The 27,406-nt window shown below is 42.5% G+C and overlaps 1 protein-coding gene across 1 annotated transcript in view; it reads left to right on the forward strand.

The window, feature by feature from the left end:
• The first annotated feature begins 601 nt into the window (after nucleotides 1-601).
• The window catches only part of fer1l4 (fer-1 like family member 4), a 28,254-nt gene continuing 1,449 nt past the window's right edge, over nucleotides 602-27,406 (forward strand). Inside the window, exons 1-47 of the mRNA XM_085776961.1 lie at nucleotides 602-795; nucleotides 2,232-2,287; nucleotides 6,029-6,117; nucleotides 6,238-6,337; nucleotides 6,711-6,805; nucleotides 7,378-7,422; nucleotides 7,901-8,065; nucleotides 8,151-8,211; nucleotides 9,289-9,420; nucleotides 9,515-9,577; nucleotides 9,688-9,772; nucleotides 9,856-10,024; nucleotides 10,138-10,318; nucleotides 10,692-10,878; nucleotides 11,230-11,309; nucleotides 12,049-12,174; nucleotides 12,443-12,509; nucleotides 13,236-13,339; nucleotides 13,664-13,772; nucleotides 14,210-14,438; nucleotides 14,585-14,717; nucleotides 14,840-14,940; nucleotides 15,117-15,204; nucleotides 15,281-15,397; nucleotides 15,486-15,638; nucleotides 15,835-16,030; nucleotides 16,199-16,323; nucleotides 16,781-16,915; nucleotides 17,018-17,191; nucleotides 17,480-17,590; nucleotides 17,702-17,863; nucleotides 18,232-18,406; nucleotides 18,528-18,628; nucleotides 18,759-18,875; nucleotides 19,124-19,163; nucleotides 19,556-19,656; nucleotides 19,919-20,053; nucleotides 20,129-20,248; nucleotides 20,355-20,482; nucleotides 20,590-20,760; nucleotides 24,390-24,544; nucleotides 24,723-24,904; nucleotides 25,016-25,101; nucleotides 25,185-25,283; nucleotides 25,597-25,714; nucleotides 26,246-26,369; nucleotides 27,088-27,392. Coding sequence (XP_085633087.1) covers nucleotides 717-795; nucleotides 2,232-2,287; nucleotides 6,029-6,117; nucleotides 6,238-6,337; nucleotides 6,711-6,805; nucleotides 7,378-7,422; nucleotides 7,901-8,065; nucleotides 8,151-8,211; nucleotides 9,289-9,420; nucleotides 9,515-9,577; nucleotides 9,688-9,772; nucleotides 9,856-10,024; nucleotides 10,138-10,318; nucleotides 10,692-10,878; nucleotides 11,230-11,309; nucleotides 12,049-12,174; nucleotides 12,443-12,509; nucleotides 13,236-13,339; nucleotides 13,664-13,772; nucleotides 14,210-14,438; nucleotides 14,585-14,717; nucleotides 14,840-14,940; nucleotides 15,117-15,204; nucleotides 15,281-15,397; nucleotides 15,486-15,638; nucleotides 15,835-16,030; nucleotides 16,199-16,323; nucleotides 16,781-16,915; nucleotides 17,018-17,191; nucleotides 17,480-17,590; nucleotides 17,702-17,863; nucleotides 18,232-18,406; nucleotides 18,528-18,628; nucleotides 18,759-18,875; nucleotides 19,124-19,163; nucleotides 19,556-19,656; nucleotides 19,919-20,053; nucleotides 20,129-20,248; nucleotides 20,355-20,482; nucleotides 20,590-20,760; nucleotides 24,390-24,544; nucleotides 24,723-24,904; nucleotides 25,016-25,101; nucleotides 25,185-25,283; nucleotides 25,597-25,714; nucleotides 26,246-26,369; nucleotides 27,088-27,392 — 5,874 coding nt within the window. The 5' untranslated portion in view covers nucleotides 602-716. The remainder of the gene's footprint in view (nucleotides 796-2,231; nucleotides 2,288-6,028; nucleotides 6,118-6,237; nucleotides 6,338-6,710; nucleotides 6,806-7,377; nucleotides 7,423-7,900; nucleotides 8,066-8,150; nucleotides 8,212-9,288; nucleotides 9,421-9,514; nucleotides 9,578-9,687; nucleotides 9,773-9,855; nucleotides 10,025-10,137; nucleotides 10,319-10,691; nucleotides 10,879-11,229; nucleotides 11,310-12,048; nucleotides 12,175-12,442; nucleotides 12,510-13,235; nucleotides 13,340-13,663; nucleotides 13,773-14,209; nucleotides 14,439-14,584; nucleotides 14,718-14,839; nucleotides 14,941-15,116; nucleotides 15,205-15,280; nucleotides 15,398-15,485; nucleotides 15,639-15,834; nucleotides 16,031-16,198; nucleotides 16,324-16,780; nucleotides 16,916-17,017; nucleotides 17,192-17,479; nucleotides 17,591-17,701; nucleotides 17,864-18,231; nucleotides 18,407-18,527; nucleotides 18,629-18,758; nucleotides 18,876-19,123; nucleotides 19,164-19,555; nucleotides 19,657-19,918; nucleotides 20,054-20,128; nucleotides 20,249-20,354; nucleotides 20,483-20,589; nucleotides 20,761-24,389; nucleotides 24,545-24,722; nucleotides 24,905-25,015; nucleotides 25,102-25,184; nucleotides 25,284-25,596; nucleotides 25,715-26,245; nucleotides 26,370-27,087; nucleotides 27,393-27,406) is intronic.

A 27,406-nucleotide genomic window follows, 5' to 3' on the forward strand; every position in this document is an offset into this window, starting at 1 on the left:
TCTTTTAGCAGAACGTCTATTTGTAACTCATTTTGGTTGTCTATAGACGTCCAGAACCGGGTCAGGCTGGACGTATTGTCTCAATGTCATTTATCAACTAATTCTGGCTGTCATAGACGTCCAGATAAAGGCCTAGCAGAACGTCTATTTGCGACTAGTTTTGGTTGTCTATAGACGTCCAGAACCGGGTCAGGCTGGACGTATATTCTCAATGTAATTTATCAACTAATTCTGGCCGTCATATAGACTTCCAGATCATGGCCTGGATGGGCCGACGTGATTTCAACTTGTCTTGGACGTCCATGGACGTTGGTTGATCAAATTAAAATTTCAAATTTCTCCAAACTCGGATATATCATCTGGGGTCCGAGGGGAGTCCAACGCAGAAGGTTTGGTGGTTCTGGAGAAAATGACCAAAAACCACACAGGCCATTTTGAAAAAAATTTAAGGGGCTGACTGCTGAGTCAGTGTGTGCATGTGTGTGTGTTTTCTAAGGAGGAAACTAGTTGAGCAACTCTATTTGCTCTCTCAAACAGTAGAAAGGACCTGCCCACACACACACACCTTCCATCACCCAGTTGGACCAAAAACACACACAGAAGTTAGTTTCCAACTGTTGGAAGAGAGAGACACTGGAGGACGGATAAGACACCTTTAGAGGGACACTATGTAGAAGGACAGGTGAACTCCCAATTGAACAGCGAAGTGGATCATCATGTCCATCATCGTGAACCTGAGGAGGATCTCTAACCTGCCAGGACGATATGACAGAAAAGTCGAACTCTCCTTCAGAGGTCAGTAACACACAGAACGGTCTTATAATGTGGACTTTCCTCCAATAGCTTGTCTTCTTTTGTCTACTTATCGGCTGGTTTTGGCCTCTGCCTCAATGAAGGGAAAACATACTTAAGACAATGGTTAGCTTTCAGCTTTGTGTTCAGATCCTTTACTAGAGTAAGAGTTGCACTGCAGTTATTATTTGATTAACTTATTAGTTGATTTTCAGGAAGTTAATTGGTAACTTATACAACAAGTGAATAATCTGAGTAGTCTTTAAAACCAGAAACACCAAAACGTTACTGTTTCCAACTCCTCAATTATAAGAGAGAGATGTTTTTGGTTTTTCTGTTAAATGTAATAGAAAATTGAACATGAGCTGAGGGCAGAAAAAAAACATTTGGGAAATTATGTCAGGACCTTTCACTATTTTTTTTGTTTTACCTCCCTGTGACACATTTTTAGTTAATCAAAAACACAATCAGCAGATCTAGTGATAATAATTTTAACCTGCAGCCATGAAAAGTAGTAACAGCACAGCACACTGTACAAATATACCACTGCAAGTAAAAGACCTACATTTCAAATCCCCTGAGGCAAAACAGGAGCATTAGCATGAATGAGTCAATACAGTACTGAAAGTAAAGGGTGTCTCCTCAGAGACTTATATTCTTATATTCTACTTGTAATCCCATTAGGTGGTTTGTAGATTCACACTCTTTTACTTTCATTCAAAGTAAACAGTGTCTCCTTATGTGATCCCAGTAACTTTGATATTGAGATCGGGCTCTGTGGGGACCAGCCGATCTGCTGCAGGGGCGCTGTAGGCTAGAAAACTCAACAGTTCAACTTTTCTCTAAAATAATAATAGTGAGAACAGAACATAATCATTAAAGCAGAAGTAAGCGGAATGTTTGTGTTAATATAAGTCTTAAATAGTTCTATCTTCCGACAGCAATCACTTATATAGAGTGTTTGGTCCGAAACACGGGTCATCAGTCACTCTGCTCTGCTGTAAGCCGAGGAGAAAACTTTCCTTGTATCCTACAACCTTTATCCAATGAGGAGAGAGAATGGCATAAAGCAGCGGTCCTCTCTGTGTGTGCAGCCAAGGGATGCGCGTGAATGTGGTGACGTAGGGACGAGGGCGGGGACTGCTAACTCCATCGGCTGACAAGAAGTTAGCCAAAACGACCGGATCGCTTACTTCTGCTTTGACATAGCTGAGTGCCTACAGGGCTATCTTATTAGACTGCATTCATGCTAGCTGGGTGTCCCTAACAAACTGAAAATTGTATTGTCTTGCACTTTTGTCTGCTGTTCACAAACTTCTGGCCATGTAGTGTGTTGTGTTTGATCAGTTGTCTTTGAGGGCCCACATTTTCAGTTAAATGCTATCAAAACCTCAAGCATTGCTGCTGTTACTATGGTAACCCATCCATCTGTCTCCCAGGTTTCACCCATAAGACCAGAATCCTGAAGTGTGAGAACTTGGCTGTCTTCAACGAGGTCAGTGCACCAGTTTGTTTTTGTCATCAGATTCGGACCAATCAGAGCCAGGCAGAGCTGATGTGTGGTCAGCTGCCCTTCATCTAATGCCCACTAGGTGCTGCTATGATAGAGCTGGCACTGTGTTGAAGAGAACAGGGAAGAGACCAACTCCTCTCCACCAATATGAAGACAAAACATGTTTACATACCAAAATAACAAGATATATTGGCTATCAATAATATGACAATATAATTTATACAACAGTTAGTTCCGACCGGTCCCAACCGAGCAATTTGATTGGACAAGAGACGTTCCATGAGTGCTGATATACAGTATAACAGTACTGGGACTTTTCACAGACATAATCACTCCGCTGTTCAGCTGGACAGGAGCATAGGAGCTAAGTCAGAGGCAGAGCCAGGCTCCCCATACAGGAGCTGCCCCATCTCTCTGCTGCTACTACAGTTATAAACGGACCTAGGGTGGGGTTGCACCAGTTTGGCGTATCTCTTTACTAAATTCAGGATTTAGTAATTACTAAACCACTACTAAACCCTTAGTAATTACTAGCTAGTTTGCAACTAGTTGTTTACTAATTTCGGTTGCACCAGACCAGTGTATGCAATCCCGTATCTAGTTAATGCGTAAGTGGTTACTAGCAGGTTACTAGTCGCATTAAGTGACGACAACAACTTGGCTACCCAATCAGTGTGCGGAGCAGAATGTACACAGGAACAGCTGGGCGCTTTTATTTTGAAGTGTGCGACACATGCCACCACATCCGGGAAGCCGGCAATGTTGTGGTATTTCTGCCTGTACGGGCAGCTGCACGTACTTGTTGAGGTACTCACACTGCCACCCGACACACAGTACCGTTGTAGACTTGAATTGTGTCCCCAACCACATTCTGCATCGACCTCGTAGTGAAGTATCGCAGCGTAACAACGGAGGTAGAGCCCCGTTCGGACCCATGCTAAATTGCCGCAGCTAACGTTTGCATGTCCGTGATCCGCATTATGTGGTCGCGTATTTAAACGGTACCGATAGTAAATATCAAAGTCATCATATCCACCACTTTATTTTTGTCACATCACAACGGAAGTCAGTTTTCAACTTCCGTTTCACCCCGTAGTAGCATTCTAGTGAGCGGCTAACTGGTAGCGTTAGCCACTGGTGTAGGCACCAAATGTGGGGGCTCCAGGCTGCCAAAACCGCCCTGACTAATCTGATGTTTGTCAAGTCTACAAAACGAATTACCAAACAAACACCACCACTTCTGTGTGCACGCCTCTGCAACTAGTCATGGCTATCATCGCTGCTGCTGACAGCTAGCAGCAGCAGCAAACTACACGTCAGCTGTTAAAACCCTCCCGTTGTCGGACACGACATGAAACCAAAGCCCTTCTAGGCAAGTCAGGCCACTCGGCGGCCATATTGGCGACGCTTCGAAAAGCCCAAGAAGACCAGACGCCTATCTAATTGAATGGAGGGGTGGTCAAATCCACCCTTTAACGTGATAGCAGGACGGAAAAAACATACAGACGTGCTAGCCAGTGAAATAAGATACAAATAAAAACCAAAAAAACACGGTGTGATTATCTGCGGCCGAATCACACCCGTGCTGATATACAGTACAACAGCACTCCCTCTCGTGTGATATTGCTTAAATGTTGACAAACACTCTAAAGGTCTTCTCAGGTAGAAGCAGTGTGGATGATGAGCTGCTGAGATTTCAGATCACATGGCCATAATATCAGTCCTGATGGATGTGTGTGTGTGTGTGTGTGTGTGTGTGTGTGTGTGTGTGTGTGTGTGTGTGTGTGTGTGTGTGTGTGTGTGTGTGTGTGTGTGTGTGTGATAGCAGGTAACAGTGGTCATTTGTCTGCTTCAGACTGAAACTATTTTAATGGAGCTCAGCTGATAGTAAACTGTACCACTCCTGTAGTGCAAACACACACCTACAGTGGACGTGACTACTTTATTCTAGTCTGTTCCATAGAGAAAGAGATGTAATGCCCCTGAGTTGACTGTGTTTATGCAGGAATTACCCTGTCGTCTGTGTGGATGGCAGTGTCAGCTGGTTGATCCACAACTTTGATCCTGACACATTTCAGACTCACTCAGATGAAATTTGGCTCAAACATTCAACAACGTTCTCAGAGGACAAACATGATTTTGTATCTGGTGAAATGTCAAAATATTGAATGGACCCCCTGGATTAAATTTTGCTGAGGATGACACTGTTCAAAACTTTGGTTTATGAATAAAAGCTGAAAAATTACATAATAACATTCACTTGAGCCTCAGTTGTACTTTGAGCTCAGTGCCAATCAAAGCACCAAACTAAGATTGTGAACCCCGGGTGTAAACAGTGTCACAATCTGTCTGATTGCTTTGTCACTGTGGATGTGTTATGTTGATGTGGCTGAAACAACCGTTGTAGCCACATGCAGCCTCACAGTGTTGCCTGCATGGCTGTTGACTATTCATTGTCATTGTGAGTGAAGGCAGCACATTAACAGAGCATCAGCTTCAGTCCTCCATCAGTGTCTTTTACCTTTTTTTTTTTTTTTTTTTTTTTTTTTCTTATGTAGCACTTTGAGATTGTTTGCTCAATATAAAGTGCATTACAAATAAAATTCATTATTATTATTATTATTATTCTATTAAAGGGATAGTAGCATTTTTTTTAAAGTGGGGTTGTATGATCTACAAATAGCCCCTAAGTACTTTAATTGCAGTAGCAGACTCCACTCCTCTACACTCCTCCCGTTAGCAACGCCAGCCCATAGCCCTGCCCAGAGATTTACAATATACATTGTTGTGAATGGACCCAAAGAAACGGCCTGTTTTCGTGGCCTAAAATAGGTTTTACCTGAAAAAAAAATACACAGTTCCATTGTTCGCTATAATATATTATAGCGATAAATATATTATAGCGAACAATGGAACTGTGTAATTTTTTTCATGTTAAACCTCTTTTAGGCCACGAAAATAGGCCGTTTCTTTGGGAAGTAGGTGCATAAATTACTTTAAATTTCACCACTTTGAATGCAAGTGACTTCACAGGAGAATCTGTGTGGAGTTTTGAGGTCCTGGATATTTCTGTTGAATGAATCCTCTACCTGTTTGATTACATCATCCTCTGATAACGTAAACAGAGTGTTACTTCTGTGATGTGAACTCAGTAGGGACTTCTCCATGAAGCTACGGCTACTGAGTTTGGCTATTTGTTCTTCGGGTGTGACCAGGTGTATGTGTGCGTACCAAATACTAGCACATGGTAATTAACACTTATACTGGCAAAGTGGCAAAGACAGTGTTTCTTCCTTCATGCTTTAGTTTTTCTTTATGGCAAACAAAAGTTAGATGTTTACTTGTTTGAGCAACACACTAAACCCCAGATTGTTGCCTCTTTGTGTGTGTGTTTGTGAATGAAAACTAAATCCACCAAAAAGTAATCTTTTTCAGCATGAATTCATTCTCTACCTTGCAAATACAAAGTTATGATAATAAGGCTGATTTACAGTGTAGGCCTACTACTATTTCCTGGTCTTTACATCTTATCCCATGATGTGACTGGAGTCATGTGACGACGCCTGAGACGTCTCTGTTTACTGGAGAAGTCACTGAGACATGGTTGAAAGATTATAACAACAAAATATTGACCTTTCAACCGGAAAAATTTAAGAACAAACTTCCGTCCTCAGAACCTGTTTGTGTCATTTTACATGTGTGTGTGTTTTTGTGTGTGTGCAGCATTTCCGTTGGCCTTACTATGGTAAATGGGTGAGAGATGAAGTTTTATCCATCAGCGTTTACAACTGTAGCAAAGTCTTCTCCAACAGGTAAAACACGCACACACACACACACACACACACACACACACACACACACACACACACACACACACACACACATGTAACATTTTCCTGATAAGACAACAATGATTGTGTGTGTTTCCACAGACTGCTCGGCAAACTTGTTGTCAGTCTTCAGCATGTTGTTACCACAGGGAGGCTGTTGCTACGGGAACCGCTCACCGATGCCAACTACAGCCTGACTGATGTAAAGACACAAACACACGTGTGACACTGACAACAGCTCTCGTCTTTTCTGGCCTCCTCAGCTTTTACCTGCTACCACACTTTCTGCTAGCTGTATAAATGAGAGTATCACAATATTGCTAAAAGACTGACACAATCTGCTCTGGACTATTTGCCAATATATAGTCTTATCTCTTGTTACAACATACGTATATAATATCATAATCTGGGTTAAATAAAAAGAGAAATAAAACACATTTTGGTTTGTAATTAGCTTCTCACACACACAACATTTACGGCTGTTTTTCATTTGAGGAATAAGGTCTCACACGCCGTTGTATAAGAGGTTACTGATCTTGGTTGACATATCATTGGTTCATTGTCTCTCTCTGTAGATTTATATAGAGGTGGATATTCGCTATCAGCCTGTTGAGGGAACTGCAGGAAGCTGGGACGGACTCGACTTCCTAAGGGTTGAAGACAATGACGAGTAAGTTTGTGTCCGTGCCAGAAACTTTTGAAAGCACAGTTTTCCCTTAAAACCATAAAATGCAGTCTGTAAATATATTAATATCCTAGTTGAAGCAGCCATATGTTTGAATCTGACCAGTAGCCCCTTACCTTATTGCATTCCCCCCTCTTTCCCTTTCTCTCTTAACTTTCCCGCCTCTCTCCACTGAGCTGTCCAAATGAAGGCAAAAGTTTTCCAAAAAAATGCTTTAAAAAAAGAAAGAAAGAAAAGAAAAATTGGCACATTTCCATGGTAATAATTAGTGACACCTGTTGACCAGTCCTTCCATGGAAATAATCAGCGATCCCTACAAAGGACTTAATGAAAATGATGCTGTGGGTCACAGTTTGACAAATTGATGCCATCAAAAGATTGTCAGATAATTTACAAGCAGTTCCTTTGGTAAAGAGAAAAACATGAAACTGTGATTTCTAACTTCTGGAGTTAGAAAGAACTTCAGAGACTCCAGATTTACAGCAGGAGCTTGGACCAGAACGAAAATAATTATCTTCTTCCATTTTATTTTGTTTCTCCTCCACCCTCATCCTCAGGTCAGCTCTGGTCATCAGGAATGATAGATTTGACGACCCCGAGAGGTGAGAGGTGACACGTTTTACATTTAAATTCTCTCAGACCAATACTCAGTACTGACACACACTGATATACTGTATTTGTGAAAACATAATCAACAATTACAGGAAGGCTCTGATCTTGATCTCATCTGAGATTTTGATTCATATCCCTGTGATAAAATATTCAAAATGTGAGATTCAAAGAACAGCTTTTTCTGGAGCTTTGCATTGCATTGGTTGCATCATGTACGTATGTCTGGACTTTGGACATGTGATTACACTTGAGCTTCCACTGATAGAAGAAGTCAATAGTGTAGGGTCACAACCTTTGGGGGAAAAAAAAGAATGGCGGTTAATTCCACCTCGTTGCAGATTTTGCCTGATCAATTCTGCAAATTTATTGACAGTTGTTCAGAATCCCTCACACAATGGCATACTTTTACTTATTTATTAATACTACTGACTGTCTCTCACTTTTCTTTCTCTCCCTCCCTTCTGTCAGTCAGAAGAGTATCACTCGCCCAGATCAGCTGGAGAAAGAGGTTCGTCGCCTGGGGCGTAGCCTGGTCCGCAGCGGGGATCAGGATGTCGACGATGTGGATGATGATTTTGATGATGACTTGATGGACATGGAGGCTTCCAACGTCATCTTCACTCCCCTGCTGAGGTCTGGTCATCAGATTGACTGTTTACCTGAGTTTTATCAACTCATCCATGTGCATTAAAGTGACTGTGTGTGTATGTGTGTGTAGTCGTTGCAGGCCTATGTCCAGAAGTGTTGTAGCAAGTACCCCGAAAGTCCAGAGCTTCCAGGTGGGTTCATTCAGCCATCCATTTTTGAGTCTTGTTCCACGTCATAAGCCATCATAATTGGGTCTGGGTTATTTTTTTAAATGATACAAATACATAAGATGATGTGTAATGTGAGCTACACCAAATGTAGTGATGAATCTGCAGAGGATTATCACCTGAATCTGCAGCTCCCCTCACCTTTATAAAGTTTCAGCTCATTGTTTAGCTGTTTTCAGCTAGAAACACTAAAACAATCCACTGTACCTCAGCTCCTCAGCGCTCAACAGGGTATGGCAGCAGGGATGTCACGGTTATAAATTTTCTTGACACGATTATTGTCAGAGAAATAATCACAGTATTACAATTATCACAATTATTATGCATTAATTAATTTCACAACACTATGAATGTATAAAATCAAATACATTACTCATACGTTTACACAAAATATTCAAGTATCTATTAATATAGGAACAATTATTAAACCCCCAGAGGAAATGTTTGAAATATTCAGGTCATAAATTGTCATCTATACAAAATGTTTACGTTTTTTTAAATCGTGTTTTGCTTTGTTTTGTTTTCTTTAAAATTACAAATGACACTCAACATTTAAATTCCTACCAATCCAATGTTACGTTAGCTAAATGGACCAGTATCTGAGCATTCACCTTTACTTTGGCACACATCTGCCGATACGGTTCCAACATCATCTTTTTTGGAAAGTAACGGTATTTAGGAATCTTTACGATTAATTAATTGTGGTGTTTACGTAATACTGCGATTAATTGTGAAAACAAGTAGCCTAATCGTGACATCCCTAGACTCAGTAAGAAACAAACTCATGAACAAAGTGGAGCATTTATCACCTGGACAGCCACAGTCAGGAGTTGGTAGAGACCAAAAATAGAGCTGAATTTTAAACCGTCCAGTCATTTACAGTTGATGTAGTATAGAAAATGATTAAGCCTGTGTGTGTGTGTGTGTGTGTGTGTGTGTGTGTGTGTGTGTGTGTGTGTGTGTGTGTGTGTGTGTGTGTGTGTGTGTGTGTGTGTGTGTGTGTGTGTGTGTGTGTGTGTGTGTGTGTGTGTGTTTAAACAGGTGAATGTGAACATCCTGGAGGCTCAGAAACTGGTTGGTGTGAACATTAGTCCTGCGGTTTTCATCAGAGTGGGAGATCAGAAAAAACACACAGCAACACAGAAATCTACCAACTGCCCCTTCTACAATGAGGTACAAGAGTACACTAGACTACAGCAGAGTGCAGTAGAAATACAGTAGAGCACGGTAGAAAACATGCAGCTCTTAACCTCTTCTCTTTTTTCAGAACTTCCAGTTTGAGTTTCAGGACGCTCCACAGATCCTCTTTGACAAAGTCATAGAGATAAAGGTAGGACCTACTGTTGTGCCTTTTCTTCCACCTCTCTTTCTATTGCTGTCGCCGTGGTGACGAACCTCACTGCGGCAGGACTGAATGACCGTGATGTGACCTCCTCTCAGGTGTTCCACCGGCGTACGCTGGCCTTCCTGATGACCCACATTGGTACCTTTAAGATTGACATCGCCACTGTCTACAACCAGCCAGGTGCCACCACCTCTCCCATTACAGTACTGATTTGACATACTGCAGTAGTCACTGATGACCTCTGACCTCTCTGTCATCTCCAGACCACCGCTTCTACCAAAAGTGGGCCCCTCTCACTGACCCGGCAGACACCAGGTCAGGGGTCAAGGGTTATGTAAAGGCGAGCCTCAGTGTGCTGATGAAGGGAGACGCTCTGAACATGCCCAGCCTGCCTCAGACCTCCACATCTGGAGCCAGTGAGGACATAGAAAAGTGAGTGACATTCATAATAAAACCTCCACTTACATTAAAACCCAGTTATTAGGTTTGAATTTGAGACCACCTGGGGTGTTTAAGTGTGGGTTTTGACGCTGTTACTCCTGCAGGAACCTGCTGCTTCCTCGGGGTATGACTTCTGAGCGTCCATGGGCACGGTTCCGTGTCCGCATCTACAGAGCCGAAGGTCTTCCCACAATGGAGGCTGGTCTGATGGCCAAGATGTCAAAGGTCACTGACCGGACAGTCTTCATTGACCCCTATGTACAAGTGACCTTTGCAGGACAACAGGTACTCAGACGTGTACAGTACATACATATGTTGAAGTGTGCACTGCTGGAAAGCAATGTTTCCAAACCAGGAACCTTTTGAAGAACTAGACAAAGATACAGATCCAACAAACACCTTAGCTTGTGTATTGCTTCATTCACAAAATTAAAAAAAGTTTCTGTTGGTAATGTCGGGATAAAACAGACATTTATTATCACCATTAAAGGTGAGGTTAGCTTCTGTTCTTGGTTTCCCAGATATCTTAACAAGGACTAAGATGAAGAGAGATGAAAAGTGATGGCGAAACAGAAATTGTTTTAGTGGTGGTTTAATTTCTTTGGTTCCACATATTGGTTGAAAAGGTCCTCCTGTGTTTTTGTGTGTGTGTATCCAGGGGGAGACATCTGTCGCCAGTGCCACCAGTTGTCCAGTTTGGAACGAGGAGATCTCCTTCATCGAGCAGTTTCCTCCTCTGGCTCAGCGAATCAGAATCCAGATCCTCGATGACGCTAAAATGGGGGATGTTGCCTTGGCAACACACTTCCTGGACCTGCTGCAGATATCTGACCCTACCAGGAATGGTAAAATCAAAATGCTTAGATTTACTACAACTATTTTAATTTTCCACTAAGGATAAAGTGGGACAAATAAATCTGATCATATTTTAGTGAGTGGGGTTCCTAATTTTCTAATCTGTCCCTTTTACTCTTCTTATATCTAGTTGCTTCTAAATTATGGTTTTACTAAATTACCAAAGTAGAAACAACAACCGTAAATGGAAATTAGAGTAAAAACAATAATGAATTTCTAGTTTTATCTTTTCATATAGACTGGATTTTACTTTCTCATCGTTTAACTCATTATTTTGAGAATCACCTTTCATTTCAGAATTTAAAATTGCAGAAAAATATATGTCTCTTTCCTGTCTGCAGGGTTTAACCCCACTTTTGGTCCATGTTGGGTCAACCTGTACGGTTCCCCTCAGAACTCCACCCTCGGAGATGTCCACCAGGTAAACTAAGCTCAACATCAGCAGTGAGTGAAAGAGTTTGGGAAACATCTCCACTTAATTGCACAAAGTTAATTGAAAAGTCTTGGCATTACTATTACCAGACAATGTTCCCTCTAATTTTCAAAACTCCTGAGCAGAAATTCAACTCCCCTGATGACATGCTTGAGCAACTCACATGCTGGTGCTATGACCTCACCTCTCCAACTCCAAATATCAATACAATTGGCTATTACTATTATGATTAATAACTGATTATTTTGACAGCATTACCTAGGCTACTCCATATCTAGGTCAGTAACAAAATACAATATTGTTTTGGCAAAATAGATTTTGCATTTATTGCCATATGAACAATAAATAACTAACATCAAGTTGGTGTCATCAACTCTTGGCACAGAAGCATTCTTGATATTAACAGTAATAATAATTCTCAAGCAAAAACTTAAATCGTAGTTGCACTACAGACTACGGTTAAGGTCATACATTTCACAATTCGAAGCGCACATTAGGGAGAAATAAACAGTAAACTACTCGGGGATATTTGAGTGTGCAACTTTTTTGTCTTCTGGGCAAAGAGGTGGGGAGCAGTGTGCAATTGCACAGTAAAACACCTTAGAGGGAACAGCGTTACCAGACCAGACCCCAGGAAGTAACTGTACTAACTGGCACACAACCTTCCATATCGATCTGTGCAGGATTAAAAGACTATTCCAGACTAACCCTCGTCTTTTCTCTTCAGGCTTTGAACCAGGGTCTGGGTGAAGGAATCTTTTATCGTGGTCGAATCCTACTCGCCCTCTGTGTGGAGGTTTACACCTCCCCATCCGCTGTCACAACAGATACAGTCGCAGTCGCCAAGGGGAAGGTATGTCTACTTCTTCTTCTCTTTTTCTTCTTTTTTGAGCTCAATAAAGATTGATACAATCACAGTGATGGTTTGTTAAAACACAGTCATAATGCTGAGAAGCATGTCAGTTTCCCAGCAGCTACTTCCAGTGAATGTTTCAGGTTATTATTACCATGACTTACATAATATCTAATAAAACTTATGTGATTTTAACACCAATTGGGTTAACCCCTAACCCCTAACCCTCTCATGACCTGACTGATTCTCATATTTTTGTGCCCTGAAGGTGAAAGGAGCACTAGGCAAACTTGGACTGAGGAAGAAGAGGAGCAGCAAGAAAGAGAAGAAGGAAGGTCAGTTAAAGGGGGTGGGGGGTAAACTATAAATCATTAATTAATCATTATAACATTGACGAAACACCAAAGACTCTTATCTAACATCTGTTTTTGAGAGAGAAATTGTGATGTTACTCTCTCCTGTCAGGCTCTTTAAGAAGTCAGAATAATTTTCATTGACATTTTTCAGACTTCAGTCAGTTGGAGTAACAAACAACCCACACTTCAGCTCTAAATAGCAGTCTAAATAACACTGTTAAATGCTGAATACATGCTGTTGTGAAGTTCACAATAATATGTGTTTGACACAGCTTTTCCAAATATTTCTTAGGGAAAATAAACTGCAGTTTGAGGAGTTCAAACAAACACTTAACCATTCGGTAAAATCCCCTTGTTTTCCTTCTTCTTTAGTAGAATTAGCGGAAACAATGGGGCACTGTGAGCCTAGCTACTTCTTCCAATAACTCTTAATGCTGTGTGATTTATGTGCTGTATCTTATCAATTTACTCGGGGTAAAACAGAAAACAAGAGGGTTCCTTATGTGGAGACTTTATTTAAATTGTAGTGAGATTGCTCCACACAGCTAAGTTTTACATGTTGAAATCATGGCCTGATGCTCTGCTACAGTACAAATGTCAGTAATGTTTGATCATTTTGTTGCTTTATATAGTGTGGAATGAAATAATCCTGTGAATGGAAACAGCAGCTGCTTGTTGTTGTTGTTGTTGTTGTTGTTGTTGTAGCATCTGTGGCTGCTAGCGGAGCAGCTGATGAGTCAGGGGAGGCGGGAGTTGAGGTACCAGAGGCTGTTACCGTGGAGATTGAGGAGATCCACCCACTTCCTGAGGTCAGTGCCCTCACCACAAACCCAATTTCCATTTACTTAGATTTTGTATCAAGTCTTTCTACGTACATCAACTTTTCCCTGCCTGTATTTTTTTTCTTATCCTTTTTCTCATTCTCGTCATCTTCCCATCATATAGGTCTGTTACAGTGATTACTTGAAAAGATGCAATGTTATTTGTGTGAATTTGTTTTGTCAATATGAAATTGCTTAAAATGATCTTCCATATATTTTACATGCAAATGTAGCAGGGGAAATCAACTAGACAACAATGTATTCTTGACTATCAACTGGATAGAAATAACAAGACTTATTTTTCATCCTTAGGGTTTCCTGGGGGAGAGGGAGGATTTTCTGCTATTCGCGTCTCTGTTTGAAGTCACAATGATCGATCCGTCTGTAGGAACCAGACCATTAACCTTTGAACTCTCCATAGGTAAAAAGTCTATTTTCTGCCCTGGATATGAAAAGTCACACACTTAGGCTTTAACATTTACAACTACGCAGGAGATGAGTAATGGGCCGGAGGGGTTTGGCCAGAAGAGATAGCAAAACATTTGTTTTCAGCCTGGTGTTAAGTTAATCTTTCTACAGAAATGACACATCTGTAGCAGCAATTCAAGCTTTCAAATAACAGCATGATTGAAACTGAACCAAAAACCTGAAAACTGATAGCAATCATTTTTATTCACATATAGAAAAGGTATAAAAAAAAATCATTAAAATATTTGTAATTTCTTATGTGAAATGGAACATCCTGAGAAGCTCAAAAGCTTCAAGAGCTTCAAGAGATAGCAAGATTGGCAATGCTTTTAAATCTTCCTCCCTGAGGATCAAGTCCCTGAACTTCACTGGCTGTTCTGGCTCTCACAGGGAATTATGGGAAGGCATTGGGCATTGAGAGATCCAAGAAGAGCCAAAGCAGGGAGGAGTTGAGGAGGAGCAGGGAGGAGCTAAGGAGGAGCAGGGAAGATCTGACCGAGGAGGCGCAGGGTCTGCTGGAGTCAGAGGAGGAGCTGGACAGAGAGGAGATGCTGAGTCTTGAACCTGAAAACAGATCAGTGTGTCCTGCCATGAGACCCCAGCCCACTGAATATGACAGGTATCATCACCGCCCCAACACAGGGAATCAGTCCGCTTCTTGATTGTCTGTGCAGGAGCAGCAGGCCAAGTACGGTGTGGCCTCTCCTTCCTGCCTGTCTGAGTGACTGTCTCTCTGTGTCTTTGTACTGTTTGCTGCTCACTCAGGTCGTTCCAGTGTCTTCCCCTTCAGCCCCCCTCCATGAAACTGAAGCCGTGTATGTTTGTTTGGACTCAGTTTGAAGATCACAGCTTTCGATTCTATCAGGCAAACTGGCTCAGCAAGATGGCCGACAGGCTGGTGAGCCACAAAACATCTTAAAGTTTTGTCTTATTAACATATGTTTAAGAATGGCATGTTATGTCCGTGCCTAGTACAGACTGTGGTCTTGTCTTCTCTGCTGTCCACTCCACCCTTTTTAGGAGATTGGTCTTGATGAGGTGGAGCGCCTCCTAAGGAGGCCAAGGAGTAACGTGAAGGAGCGTTTGGTGGAGGTGCTGCTGGAGCTGGTCGCCTCCTGCAAGTCAGTTTCATTATGGAAATTTGAGTAGAATAGATTTAGTTTAGATTTTGATTTGTACCAGAAACCATCTCCCTGCCTGCCCTGTTGTCCATCTCTTTTGCTGGATGTGTGTCTCCCTGTTGCTCTCCCTAACTGTCTTTCTTCCTTTACCTGCCTGTCTATCTGTCTCTCTGCAGACAGTTCAGTGTTTTCTCAGACAGGAGGTCTCAGTCTCGACCCAACAACCTGGACAAAAGCAGGAGAGAGTTCATCAAGAAGAATTTGGTGAGTTGTCCTCACCTGTCTCTCTACCTGGCTGTCACCATGTTTCCTGTGTGACTTAATGCCTGACTCTCTCCAGGTCCTACTGGCCAGACAGGCTGTGAGGGCCAGGCGCAGGGTCACCAGGCGGACTGCCAGACAGCGGTGGATGGACGCCAAGAAACTCCTGAAGAGGCTCCGCCTTCTGGCGAAAGAGGTCAGAATTCCTAGAAAGATCATAGGTCACCACACATATATCACAGTTTGTATGTACAGTATGCCTGAGATCACCACTCTCCCTCTAGCCCCAGACTACCATACCGGACGCATTTCTATGGCTACTGAGTGGAAGCAAGCGTTTGGCTTACGTCAGGATCCCAGCCCATTCTATCCTGTTCTCATTGGTCGAAGAGCAGAGGGGGCGGGACTGTGGCAAAGTCTCCACCCTCTACATGAAGGTAACCAATCACTATTTTACATAAATCGTCAGTGACCTTATTGTTTGCTGCTTGTTCATGAAAATCATCAATGACCTTCACTGTTCCATCAACATCCATGATACAGTTAAGATGCTCATCATTACAGTATGTCTCTCTCTATAATTATTGATGATCCTCATTTTGTTCACTCTGTCTTATGCTTTGTCTCCGTCAGTCTCCAGGAGGTTCAGCAAGTGAGATCTTTGCGAAGGTGGAGGTGTACTTGTGGCTTGGTCTGGCCAAGTACAGCAAAGAAGCCACCAATTGCCTGCCGGAGGACTTCATACCAGTGATGGAGGAGGACGGGGAGGAGCACAAGAGTCTGGTCCCTGTAGGGCTGAGGAAGCTTCCTACTAGTCTATCCTGCCAGGGTGAGTCAGCTGACCTCGTCCAGCAGGATGGTTGCTTTGGACTTCTCATCTGCTGAGAAAACTTCCTCCTTCAAAATAAAAGTCCTGCAATTGGTATCATTTTGACTCATTGTCCATGAAGCTCCATCTGTCCTGGCCAGACACACATTGATTTTACTGTCTTTGCAGACAGTAGATACTTCCAACTGCGATGTCACCTGTACCAGGGGCGTGGCCTCATGGCAGCCGATGACAACGGCCTGTCAGATCCTTTTGCCAAGGTCCTTTTCTCAACACAGTGCCAGGTCACCAGGGTACGTACAAGAGGTTCACTGGTCAAAAGATACAGTTGTTCATCCATTGCATTAACACACTAATTTGAAATACTGACAATCGACGTGCATTTACCTGCCCCTAGAAGTCAACAGAGTGATTCAACCTTTCAAAATAAGACATTCTGCGTGTTGCTTGGGTTGTAACATGAAGTAATTAGTCTTCAACATGACATATCATTTCTAGAAGTCACATACTTGTTGTTTTTGGTAGATCTTACAGTCCCAATATTGCAGCGGTATTGGATCTTGCATTTGTTTCCCTATACCTGATAACAGTTGTGTGCTATAAATTTGACACCTCAGTTTTCAGTGCAACTGTTTTTACAGGATGAAAAGTACATGTCATGTCCAGTGATGATGTGTGAAACTGGTGGAGAGCTCCATAATGCACACATGATAATATGTTAATACACATTGTATGTGTTTGTGTTCTCAGGTGTTGCATGAAACACTCTCTCCGGCCTGGAATGAGTGTTTGTTGTTTGACAGAGTCCTATTGGAGGGATCGAGGGAGGATCTCCAACGAGACCCACCCCTCATCATCATCAGCATTTTTGACCATGACGCAATGGTAACGCTGTTGATCAATGTTCCTCTTCTTGCGTTTTTGTTGTTCTTACTCAGGTATTGATGTCATATCAACCTCCCTGTGTGCGCGTTCATGTGTGTGCAGGGCAGTCCGAAGCCTCTGGGTCGGGCATTCGCTGAACCAGAGTTTAAAACTGTGGAGGTGATGTACCAGAAGCCCCGCCTCCGTTTCTATGACATCAGCATGGGCCGGGCCCCTGCTGGCGAGCTGCTGGCTGCCTTCGAGCTCATTGAGCTGGACTACTCTGGGTTCGGGGAGGTAACACGCTGTGTGTGAAAAGTGAATGTATTGTGAGCTGTCAGACAATTGCACAGGTTGGAGACAAACATCACTACAAACTTATTTAGACCAGAAAATAGGCAAATGGTGAAATTATTACTTCTTTGCTATTTCCATTGCGATGACCAACATTTCAAATGCCTAATGCTAAAAATAATGGAATAAACTACCTTTTTCATACATAATGTTATTATTTCAAATAGTCAAATAATGAAATTATCAAATTAATTTACGACAATGAATTAAAATCGTATCTTGTCCCCTCAGCCATGCCTCCCCATCAGTTTGGACCCTCAGGAGCTGACTTACGTGGAGGAGCCAAGAGGTTACATCATTCCAGAGGGAGTCCGACCTGTCCTGAGGACCTTCAGGATTGAGGTTCACACGCACACACACACACACACACACACTTGAGGTTGACATGCAGTTGTGTTACGGGACACAAGTCTTATAGGACGCTGCTTATTGTGTTTGTTTATGTGTGCGCAGGTGTTGTTCTGGGGTCTGCGGGAGCTGAGGCGGGTGCAGCTGTTCGAGGTGGAGCGCCCCATGGTGAGGGTTGAGTGTGCTGGACAACAACTGGAGTCTGAGGAGATTGTGAGCTACAAGACTCATCCCAACTTCAAAGAGCTGGTCCGCTACATTGACGTGGTCAGTCTGTGTCATCATCAGTGATGGTCACTGACATTAGTCAGAGCTGTCAAAGTCAACACACCTGTGCAGGCTTCTTTAACTGAGTTTAGGAGGCACATCCTGTGTATGCATTGGATTTATATAGAGTCCAGACACAGCTAATGACCTGAGGTTTTTGCTCTGAAGAAGACCTTGTGTCGAAACGTCAGCAGCCGCACCTCAATAAATATTTATTAATTGACCGTGTGCTCCAGCGTCCTCCCTTTGTCTCCACTGCTCGTCTCCAGCCCTGAGACGCACCGGTCCAGAGTTCGTCAAGCTGAAGCGCGGAGGATCTCCCCTTTTTTGCACAGCTAATGACCTGTTTTCCTGTCTGGTCCAATCAGGAGCTGCCGGAGCAGGCCTACCTCCACCCCCCTCTGACGTTGTTTGTCGTGGAGCAACGAGCCTTTGGTCGGCTCGCTCTGGTTGGGTCCCATGTGGTCCAGAGCCTCATGGACTATGCCCCTCCTGAGCTGGGCGGGGAGCCTGAAGAGGAGGAGGAGGAGCCTAAACCAAAAGGTAAGCGCTACCTAGGATGTGATGGAGGTAGAATTTAACTATTGATGAAGCTCCACCCACCCAGAGTCTGAAGCTTACAGATTTCTAATGGGCACACACACATTTTTTTGTGTTTCTCTAGTGAAGCAGATGAACACTCTGATGTCAGTGAAAGATATCGGACTCAGTACCCTGTCAATTGCACATTCAAAGATTCCCATCAACCCAATGAAACTGGTTAAGGTACGTATGTTAATATTCTCCATGTTCTCTCATTTTTGTTTAAAACACAAAACCAAAGCTGTTCAGACTCATTTTAAAACAATATAAGATTTAGGTTTGGGCTGATGCTGATGCTGATGCTTGCCCTCAGGCTCCTCTGAGGAAACTGAGGAAGAACGGGGAGGAGCTAGAGGAGGAGCCACCAGATATGGAGGAGTTGGACTGGTGGTCCAAATACTATGCTTCAATGGAGGAGCTGGAGAGACAGGTTACACTTGAATTTTGTCAATGAATCTGCCTTTCTGCAATACTGGAGTACCACAGTATCTAATAATATAATATATAAAGAACAAATTTAGTTGTAAATAATAATAAGATTGAATAATGCCAAGTCAAAGAAGCTGAGTCTCATTATAAAGAGCATGTGAAGTTACATATTTAAGCTACAGGGAAGAGAATAATTACAGTAAGATATCAGGTCTTTACTCAGCTGTGCAATGTTTTGATTGTGTGCAGGCTGCTGAGGAGGAGGAGATGGAGGAACAAGCAGAGACAGGTGCAGTTCAACTCTATCATTTCATAAACGATAATATGAATTTTGCTGTTTGTTTATTTAAGAGAATTGAAAATACTTCAAGCTGAAGTACACACTGCTGCAGTTCCTCAAATGTTGATTATGCTGTTTTAAAACTCTACTAACATTATGAGAAAGTCTCAGCTTTGTTCTACACAGTTTTTATATTTGTTCAGCTCTGATCATTAACATACTTTTAATTAAAGTGTCTCACAGTTGACATCCCAGTCCATTCCATAGCTGTATAGTGGTGTTTAGTTAAGTGTGTGAGTAAACACCTCCAGCAGAAAGAAATTTGAAAAAATGATTAAAAAACAATGGTAGTAGAAGAGAGTTGTGTTTGTTTGTGTTGATACCATTTCTTTTTTGTTCAGATGGAGCAAATCTGACCATGGCAAACATCGAAGAGGAGGAGGAGGAAGTTGTCGTGGTGGAGGTTGAGCCTCCTGAACGCAAGAGGATTGCCACATTAAAGGTGTGAGATCACTGTGATGGATGGTTTACTTTCCCATCTGTCAGTCAAGACTGACACAACTGTGTTAAATGTGAGGGCAGATGTGTCTCTAGTAGTTGGAGCATTATCTCAACCCATTTTCAGACATCACTAACAAATTTCCTAACAAGACATGAGTGTGTTTACATACACACTAACCCTAACCTATACTGAGGAACCCTGGTGGACCTGTTTAAGTCAGAAACATATTACTTTAAGTTTCTGCCTGTGTGTGTGTGCTCAGCTGTATGGAGGTGATCTGGAGTCAGAATTCAGTCAGTTTCAGGACTGGCTGCAGGTCTTCCCACTGTACAAAGGCAGAGCGAGTATTGAAGATGAAGAGGAGGATGAAGAGGAGAGGTTCATGGGAAAGTACAAGGTACTGTGAAGAGCTGTTTTTTCTCTCACACAGTTTGTTACTTTGTCTTCATTATTCTACACTCTTTCTGCCTAGGGCTCCTTTCTGGTTTATCCAATTGATTCAGGAGATGAGGAAGACACCAATTGTCAGATCATAAAAGGAATCCCCAAGAATTCACCAATCAAAGTTTTAGTAAGAGTCTACCTCATTAAGGTACCTGTCCCACTTTCCATCCACAGCTTGTCTTTGTTTAAATTATTCTCACATTTTAGTGTATTATACAATTTTCTTTCTTTATATCAACTGTCCCTGTGTCCAGGCCACCAGTCTGGCTCCCACAGACCCCAATGGTAAAGCTGACCCATACCTCGTGGTTCGCATTGGAGAGCAGAGTCTAGACTCCAAGGAGCGATACATCCCCAAACAGCTCAACCCCACATTCGGAGAGTCAGTACCTGTCTGCGCTACCTGTTCCTGTCCAGCTGTCTCTGACTGCCTACCTGTTCCTGTCCAGCTGTCTCTGACCGTCTGTGTGCTCAACTTTTGTCTTTCAGGGTGTTTGAACTCACGGTATCTTTCCCACTGGAGACAGATCTTGTTGTCATGGTGTTGGACCATGATCTTGTGGGGTCTGACGACGTCATTGGCGAGACACGGGTTGACCTGGAGAACCGCTTTTACAGCCGCCACAGAGCCTGCTGTGGTCTAGCTCTTCACTATGACACGTTAGTACTAGAATGACCTCACTTTATGAAAGATGATATTAAAAGATAGACAAACAAAATAAAAGAAAACCAAACAGGTGTAGGGGAGGAAATATTCATCAATATTTAACAATATCTCCCCAATACGTGTCTTGTCTTTCCGGTGACAAGATGAGGTTTTCAAAATAAAGTAAAGTAAATACTCGTTTAATCTGACTCCATTTAAATATAACTTTACTCTTAAATATTGGTGGAATTAAAAGTTAATCAATCATTTAAAATATAAACACTTTAAGAATCAATTCTATTGTTAAGAAAACAGGAATCAATCTTAGTTCAGTGATGGTATAGATTATTAAAACCACTCAGTGACCTTCTTAACATAGAAGAATAGCCTTGATGTCTGGGTTGAAGTATTCAGAGGTATAAGAACATGATACTCAATCTTGTCTGTCCAACTCAGAGGTTAAGGGTGTGAATAGTGTCCAGTGAAACTTACCATATAACTAAGATCTTTTTAGATTAACTTAGTTCAGGGATGGCAGATATAGACTTAAACTATTCAGTGACCTTCTTAACATAGAAGAACAGCCCAGACACCTAGGTTGAGATATTCAGAGGTCATAAAATATAACTCAATGGTTAAAGGACATGATACTCAATCTTTTCTATTCAACTCAGAGGTTAAGGGTATGAATGTTACCAAATGAAACTTACCATATAACTAAAGACCAAATAAATATCCAATAACAGATTCTCAACTATTTAGAACAAAATCTCAAGACAATATTAGAAATAAAAGATTAACATACCAATTTATTGAAATATCCAAAGTAAAAATACAATCAACAAATTCTATGACACACCTAGTGTGTGGGAGCTCTGGTAAGCATCAACTCAAAGTGAGGTTCTTGCTCTTTCCCTTAAGTATCCAACCAGAACAGAGACACCTCTAATTCACATAACAATTGGGACTTTGCATGGAGATACCATTCGCATCTGGAGACCTTTGATCATCAGGGGGTCTTTTCATATGACAATGATCACCTACACCTTTATACTTCTCGCACTGATACCCCTTTCCCACTGGCCAAAAAACCCGTTTAAACCCGCTAACAATCGGCTTTTGGTGGCAGTGGGAAAGGCGCACCGAGCCGCGTCGACGCAAACGACTCGGCAAGCGACGCGGGTTAAAATCGCCTTTAATCGGCTCGGCTCTGCTCGGCTTGCAGTGGGAACCAAAGATATTCAATAAATGGAAAGATACTCCATGAGCGGCTGCTCCAATGATATGAAATGGTATACACTTCCTGTCTCTCTAAGTGGGCGTGGCCAACCGTCACCCCACCTCGTCTGTGAACGTGTGTGTGGATTTATACAATTTTTAGGTAGATGAAAGTGAGATATTTATATTTTCTTATGATAACATTAAATATTTACACTACTAACAGTAATATTTAGCATGCCAAAAATAATTTAAATCATTTTCACGGGAGTTCGCGGCCGTTTGACGTTGCCTAGGAGATCTGTGCCAAATCTCGCGAGAGTGTGTCGTAGAGACAGAGACAGGTCTTGAACAAAGTGGATTTTCTCCGGATCTCTCCGTATGAAAATTACCATTTTGGTGTCAAACTGTTCAGAAGAGATGTGGCTTGTGAAAAATGAGTCCAAAATTTGCTTCAGTGACCGTGGGGAGAAAGGCCCGATCATAATCGGTGTTCACATTAAATTGTCCCATAGGAATCAATACACTCCAAACTGCCTCTGGTCTCTCTACAGGGGCGTGGCCGTGCAGAAGCCCACGTGACATGCATACAGGAACTGTGTCCGAAATCACCCCCTACTCACTATATAGTGCACTATATAGTGACCACGCCATTTTGTAGTGGTGTCCGAATGTTTAGTGATTATTAATGTTCACTATATAGTGCACTGAATCTATCCCACAATTCACCGCGAAATGTAGTGAACATCCGATGGTCACTAACCGGAGCAAGATATCCCATCATGCATTGCGGTCACGGATCGACGCCGTTAACACACCGGTCCAGAACGACGGGTGTAGCTACCAATGCAGTAGTGCAGCAGCCTCAGTAAATGTGTCCAGGCTGCCAGAGTTTTCCGGTCACGGCTTCCACAGACTCCCACAACAAACGTCGGAGCAAATTTCCTAACAAGTGTTATAAACTGACCACAGACTCTGGATAGCGATGCTAATTTCTGTTAGCCCGTCTATGGTGTTTTACATTAACGTTAGCATTAAGCTAGCGGACATTATGCTTAGTTGTGACACTGGCTGTGTGTGTTTTGAATGTTGTTTCAAACTATGTGGGTTTGATTGAACATCTTTGATGCTTAAATATATATATATTACCGCTGAATATATTGCTTTACTCCTCTACACCGGCCGTTGCCATGGTTGTATCCATGGTACCTGCACCAGCTGTTACAATCGCTGTCGGAACGTTTTAATTACGCGACGTAATACGTCATTAACTGTGCGGCGGAGTAGTGTCCGAAAGTGTTTTTTTATTTGACCAGTGAGTCCACTATATAGTCCACTATATTGAATTCACTATATAGGGAGTAGGGAGGAGGGAATGAGTGAGTGATTTCGGACACAACCTGGTGGGAACGCCAGACCCGCGTCAACCCGCTAATTTACGTGATGACACTGAACGTTACGTGACGTTACGTGACGCTACGTCATCGCGCCGGTCGCGTCCATAATACATCCATGGTCGCGTCTCATATCACCAAAACAAAGCTCTGCTCCGCTCTGCTCTCATCCGAGACTGGGATCAAAAGATCAAACAACACTGACCAAAAACGATAGAAAAAAAAGAAAAGAAAAGAAGCGACAGTCTGTTTAACTGACGTGTTGTGCCGCGGACGTCCGTCATCCGGCCGCAGCAGACTCGCTGTCCTCCGCGGTCCTGGTGCTCCAGGTCAGCCAGCCAGAGAGTCTGCCTCGGCGGACGGACACTCCGCGGCGGGCGGCTGTGGCATGACTGTGTGTGTCTCTTGCACCGCGGATGAGAGCGGGGCGACTGGTTTATGCTCTGTCTGATCCCCCAGCGGGGGGTCAGACTCGGCTCATTTTGGTCAATGGGAAAGGGGCCAAATGCCGATTGTTAGCGGGTCGACTCGCGTTTAAAAAACCCGCGTCGACCCGCTAATTTTAGTGGGAAAACGGCTTGAGACACTTGAGAGTGATTAGAGACAGTCATCAAATGGTGAAACTCTAACAAAGATAATTGATTAAATCACTAATAACCAAAGGGTGTAAATACACAAAGTGGTTACATCCAGTCTGGGGTAAAACTTCCATTGTTTCAGAGACAACATTTCAGGGTGGGGGTCTGACTGTCTTACACAGGGTGGCAGCCAGAGGAGGGAGTGACCTACACCAGTACACCAGTATTAGAACATCTTAATACCAGAACTACGCATTAGAACATGAGATGTAAATACTAGAACATGTTAAAATCAGTGATAGAACAGCTTAGTAACTTTCCTACACAAACCAGTACTAGAACATGTTAGTACCAGAACCACACATTAGAACCAGTACTAGAACAACACGTCAGTTCCAGACATTAGTAACCTAACCCTAACCTGTCTACCTGCGTATCTCTCTTTTTCTGTAGTGATGGTTACAACACCTGGCGTGATGCAAAGAAGCCATCCGCCATCTTGGCTGAGCTCTGCAGGAAGAACAATATCCCATCCCCAGAGTACAGAACATCTGAGGTCAAAGTGCTCAACAAGATCTTCAAAATTCCACCAGAAGCAGTACCTGAAGGTAAGACAGAGACAGACAGGCAGCTAGAGAGACAAATGCAGGGACTGACAGGCCAGCAAAGTGGAGTTGAAGAGTCTGAACTGTGGACACAAATATACAGTAACTCTACCTGTCTTTATGTGACTTACAGTCATATAAACAGCTCTAACAGGACTTTTGTTGTTGTTGTTCTGCTCAGGTCTGCTAAAGAAGAACCAAAGATCTCCAGAGGAGGAGGCAGAGATGGAGGAGCACGCAGCCCTTAGTGTGCTGCAGCGCTGGGGGGAGATGAGTGAGTTTCTCCCTGGAGCCGTTTCTCTGGTCCCAGAACATGTGGAGATTCGGTCCCTGATGAACCAGGACAAACCTGGAATGCCACAGGTACAACAAAACAACAGCAATGAAGCCTTGAAACAACAACAGCAACAACAACAGAATGCTACACGTATTGCTAAATATCATCAACAGTTTGTGTGTGTGTGTTTCTTGCAGGGTTACCTTCATATGTGGGTAGACATGTTTCCTAACGACGTCCCAGCCCCGCCTCCTGTTGACATCAAGCCGCGACAACCTGAACAGTACGTGAACAACACGCTGGTACAATAGAATGGAAATAGAAGAGAGTTACAATATGTAAACTTTGTTATTGTTATGCCATCAGGTATGAGCTGCGTGTTACCATCTGGAACACGGATGAGGTTTTTCTGGATGACGTCAACCCATTCACTGGCCAACCATCCTCCGACATCTATGTTAAAGGGTTAGTACGCACACACACACACATTCACACACTCGTATTCATTCTACTGATTCCCAGTCGGGGTATCACATGTTGTAAGTTAAATAACATAATTAACAGAGGGAAGTTTTACTTTAAGGAATAGAATAACAGAATAAAACAATGTGAGGTAAAATATAAATATTTACTTGAAGTAGTTGTAACTACTTGTTGACAAACTACAGTCTATCAATGTTTGGATTCTCTCCACCTGTTGAAGGAGCTGGGGGTCTGGGTAGTTAAATGGTTGCTTAGACATTTTTCTGCCTGGCTTAGTGATCTGTTCTCTGTGCAGATGGATAAAGGGATTGGAGGGAGACAAACAGGAGACGGACGTCCACTTCAACTCTCTGACAGGAGAGGGAAACTTCAACTGGAGATTTGTGTTCCGCTTCGACTACCTGCCTACTGAGGTAAAAACACACAAATGTGTTTACATAACTTCAGAGGACGCTACACTCACCTACACAAACCTAAACCTGATTCTAACCTTTTTACATAAAATCAACCATAAAAGCAGCTGATGGTCAGCAGGTCCACTGATCCACAGAAGCTCACTGGACCTTCACTCTAGTTCCTTTCAAACTACATTGAATTATTATTTTTCTTCTTAATTAATCTGTCCATTTTTAGATTTTTCTTTTGCCATTAATCATTGAAACAAACTTGTCAAAACTGTTATCAATGACTATTTTGTTGTCCAACTAATCAGTTAATATAATACTGTCACCAATATCACATTTCCACTGTATAGCAACAGAGGAGGAACCCAGATCTTAATGGCATTACATTTTTATCCCCACTGCTTGTTCAAGGCTCTTAGTTAGATGATCAGGGTACATCTCTTCATACTGTGGCTGGAAATAACACTGCAGAGCAATTTTGCCGACACAGTCTCATTGGTGGAGGAAAGTTGAAGTAACTCTCCTCTTCTCACCCTGCAGAAAGAGGTGGTTTATAAAAAGAAGGAGTCCATCTTCTCTCTGGAGGAATCAGAGTTTCGACAGCCGGCTGTTCTGACGCTGCAGGTGTGGGACTATGACCGCATAGCTGCCAACGACTTCCTGGGTGAGACACAGCAGACACAGACTTATACTGTGGAGATACAGTACTGTAGCCTACCTATCCACGCTCAAAACGTCTTCCACACAAAGTCAATATATTTCTTATTTTAACAGCACATACGTTGTAGTAGTGAAGATCCTTTAAAGATATGCAGTTTTCATTCATTATTTTTAGTACACATCACTTTTTTTGTTTTCTGAATGACACTTAAATCAGTGAATACAACACTTCCTACATATTTTCAAATTAAAAGCAGTGTAACACCCCCTGTTCCTCTCAGATATTTATCTGCAGCATCTGCAAATTTAAATTTCACTAAAACTAGAGCAGTAACATCACAAACATTACGTGAGACATAACCATCAGTTTATTTAAGAGTTTACATTTTATTTTTATGTATTTTATGTACATGTTTTCTGAGTGAGTGAATATTTTATTGTATTTTATTTCTAACACTTTTAATAGCATAGATTAAAATAATTTCCCAGAAATGTCAGTTAATGTCAAAACAAGTAAAACATAAATGGTTTCAATTGATTGAATTGATCTTTTAAATTGAACATTTCAGAGATGCTTTTCATGCAGTGAGAGCTATAAGAGTTTCGCCATATCTAACATACTGTACATAGACCAAATACGTTCATTCATTTCATGTCATTCTCCTCTTCCACTTCCCCTCCTCCCCTCCATCATCATTGTTTGTGTGTGCCTCCTCTTCCAGGCTCCATAGAGCTGCGTCTCAGCGACATGGTGCGAGCAGCAAAGTCGTCCACTAAGTGTTCGATTGAGATGGCGAAGGATCGGGCTGGTCCCCGATTCTCCATCTTTCGCGCCAAGAAGATGAGGGGATGGTGGCCACTGACCCGCATGAAGACGGCCAAGGACTTCGAGAAGGAGGAGAAGGAGAAGGAGGAGGCCAAGAAGAAGGGGCGCAAGAAGAAGATGAAGAGCAAGGACAAGAGGAGCAAGCTGAGAAAGGAGGACATCGAGTACATTGACAGCAGCGGCAACACATACCTGTTAATGGTAAAGAAGAGGCT

This window comes from Trachurus japonicus, chromosome 5 (assembly GCF_045865225.1).
Source record: "Trachurus japonicus isolate A0001 chromosome 5, Traja_1.0".
Taxonomy (NCBI): domain Eukaryota; kingdom Metazoa; phylum Chordata; class Actinopteri; order Carangiformes; family Carangidae; genus Trachurus; species Trachurus japonicus.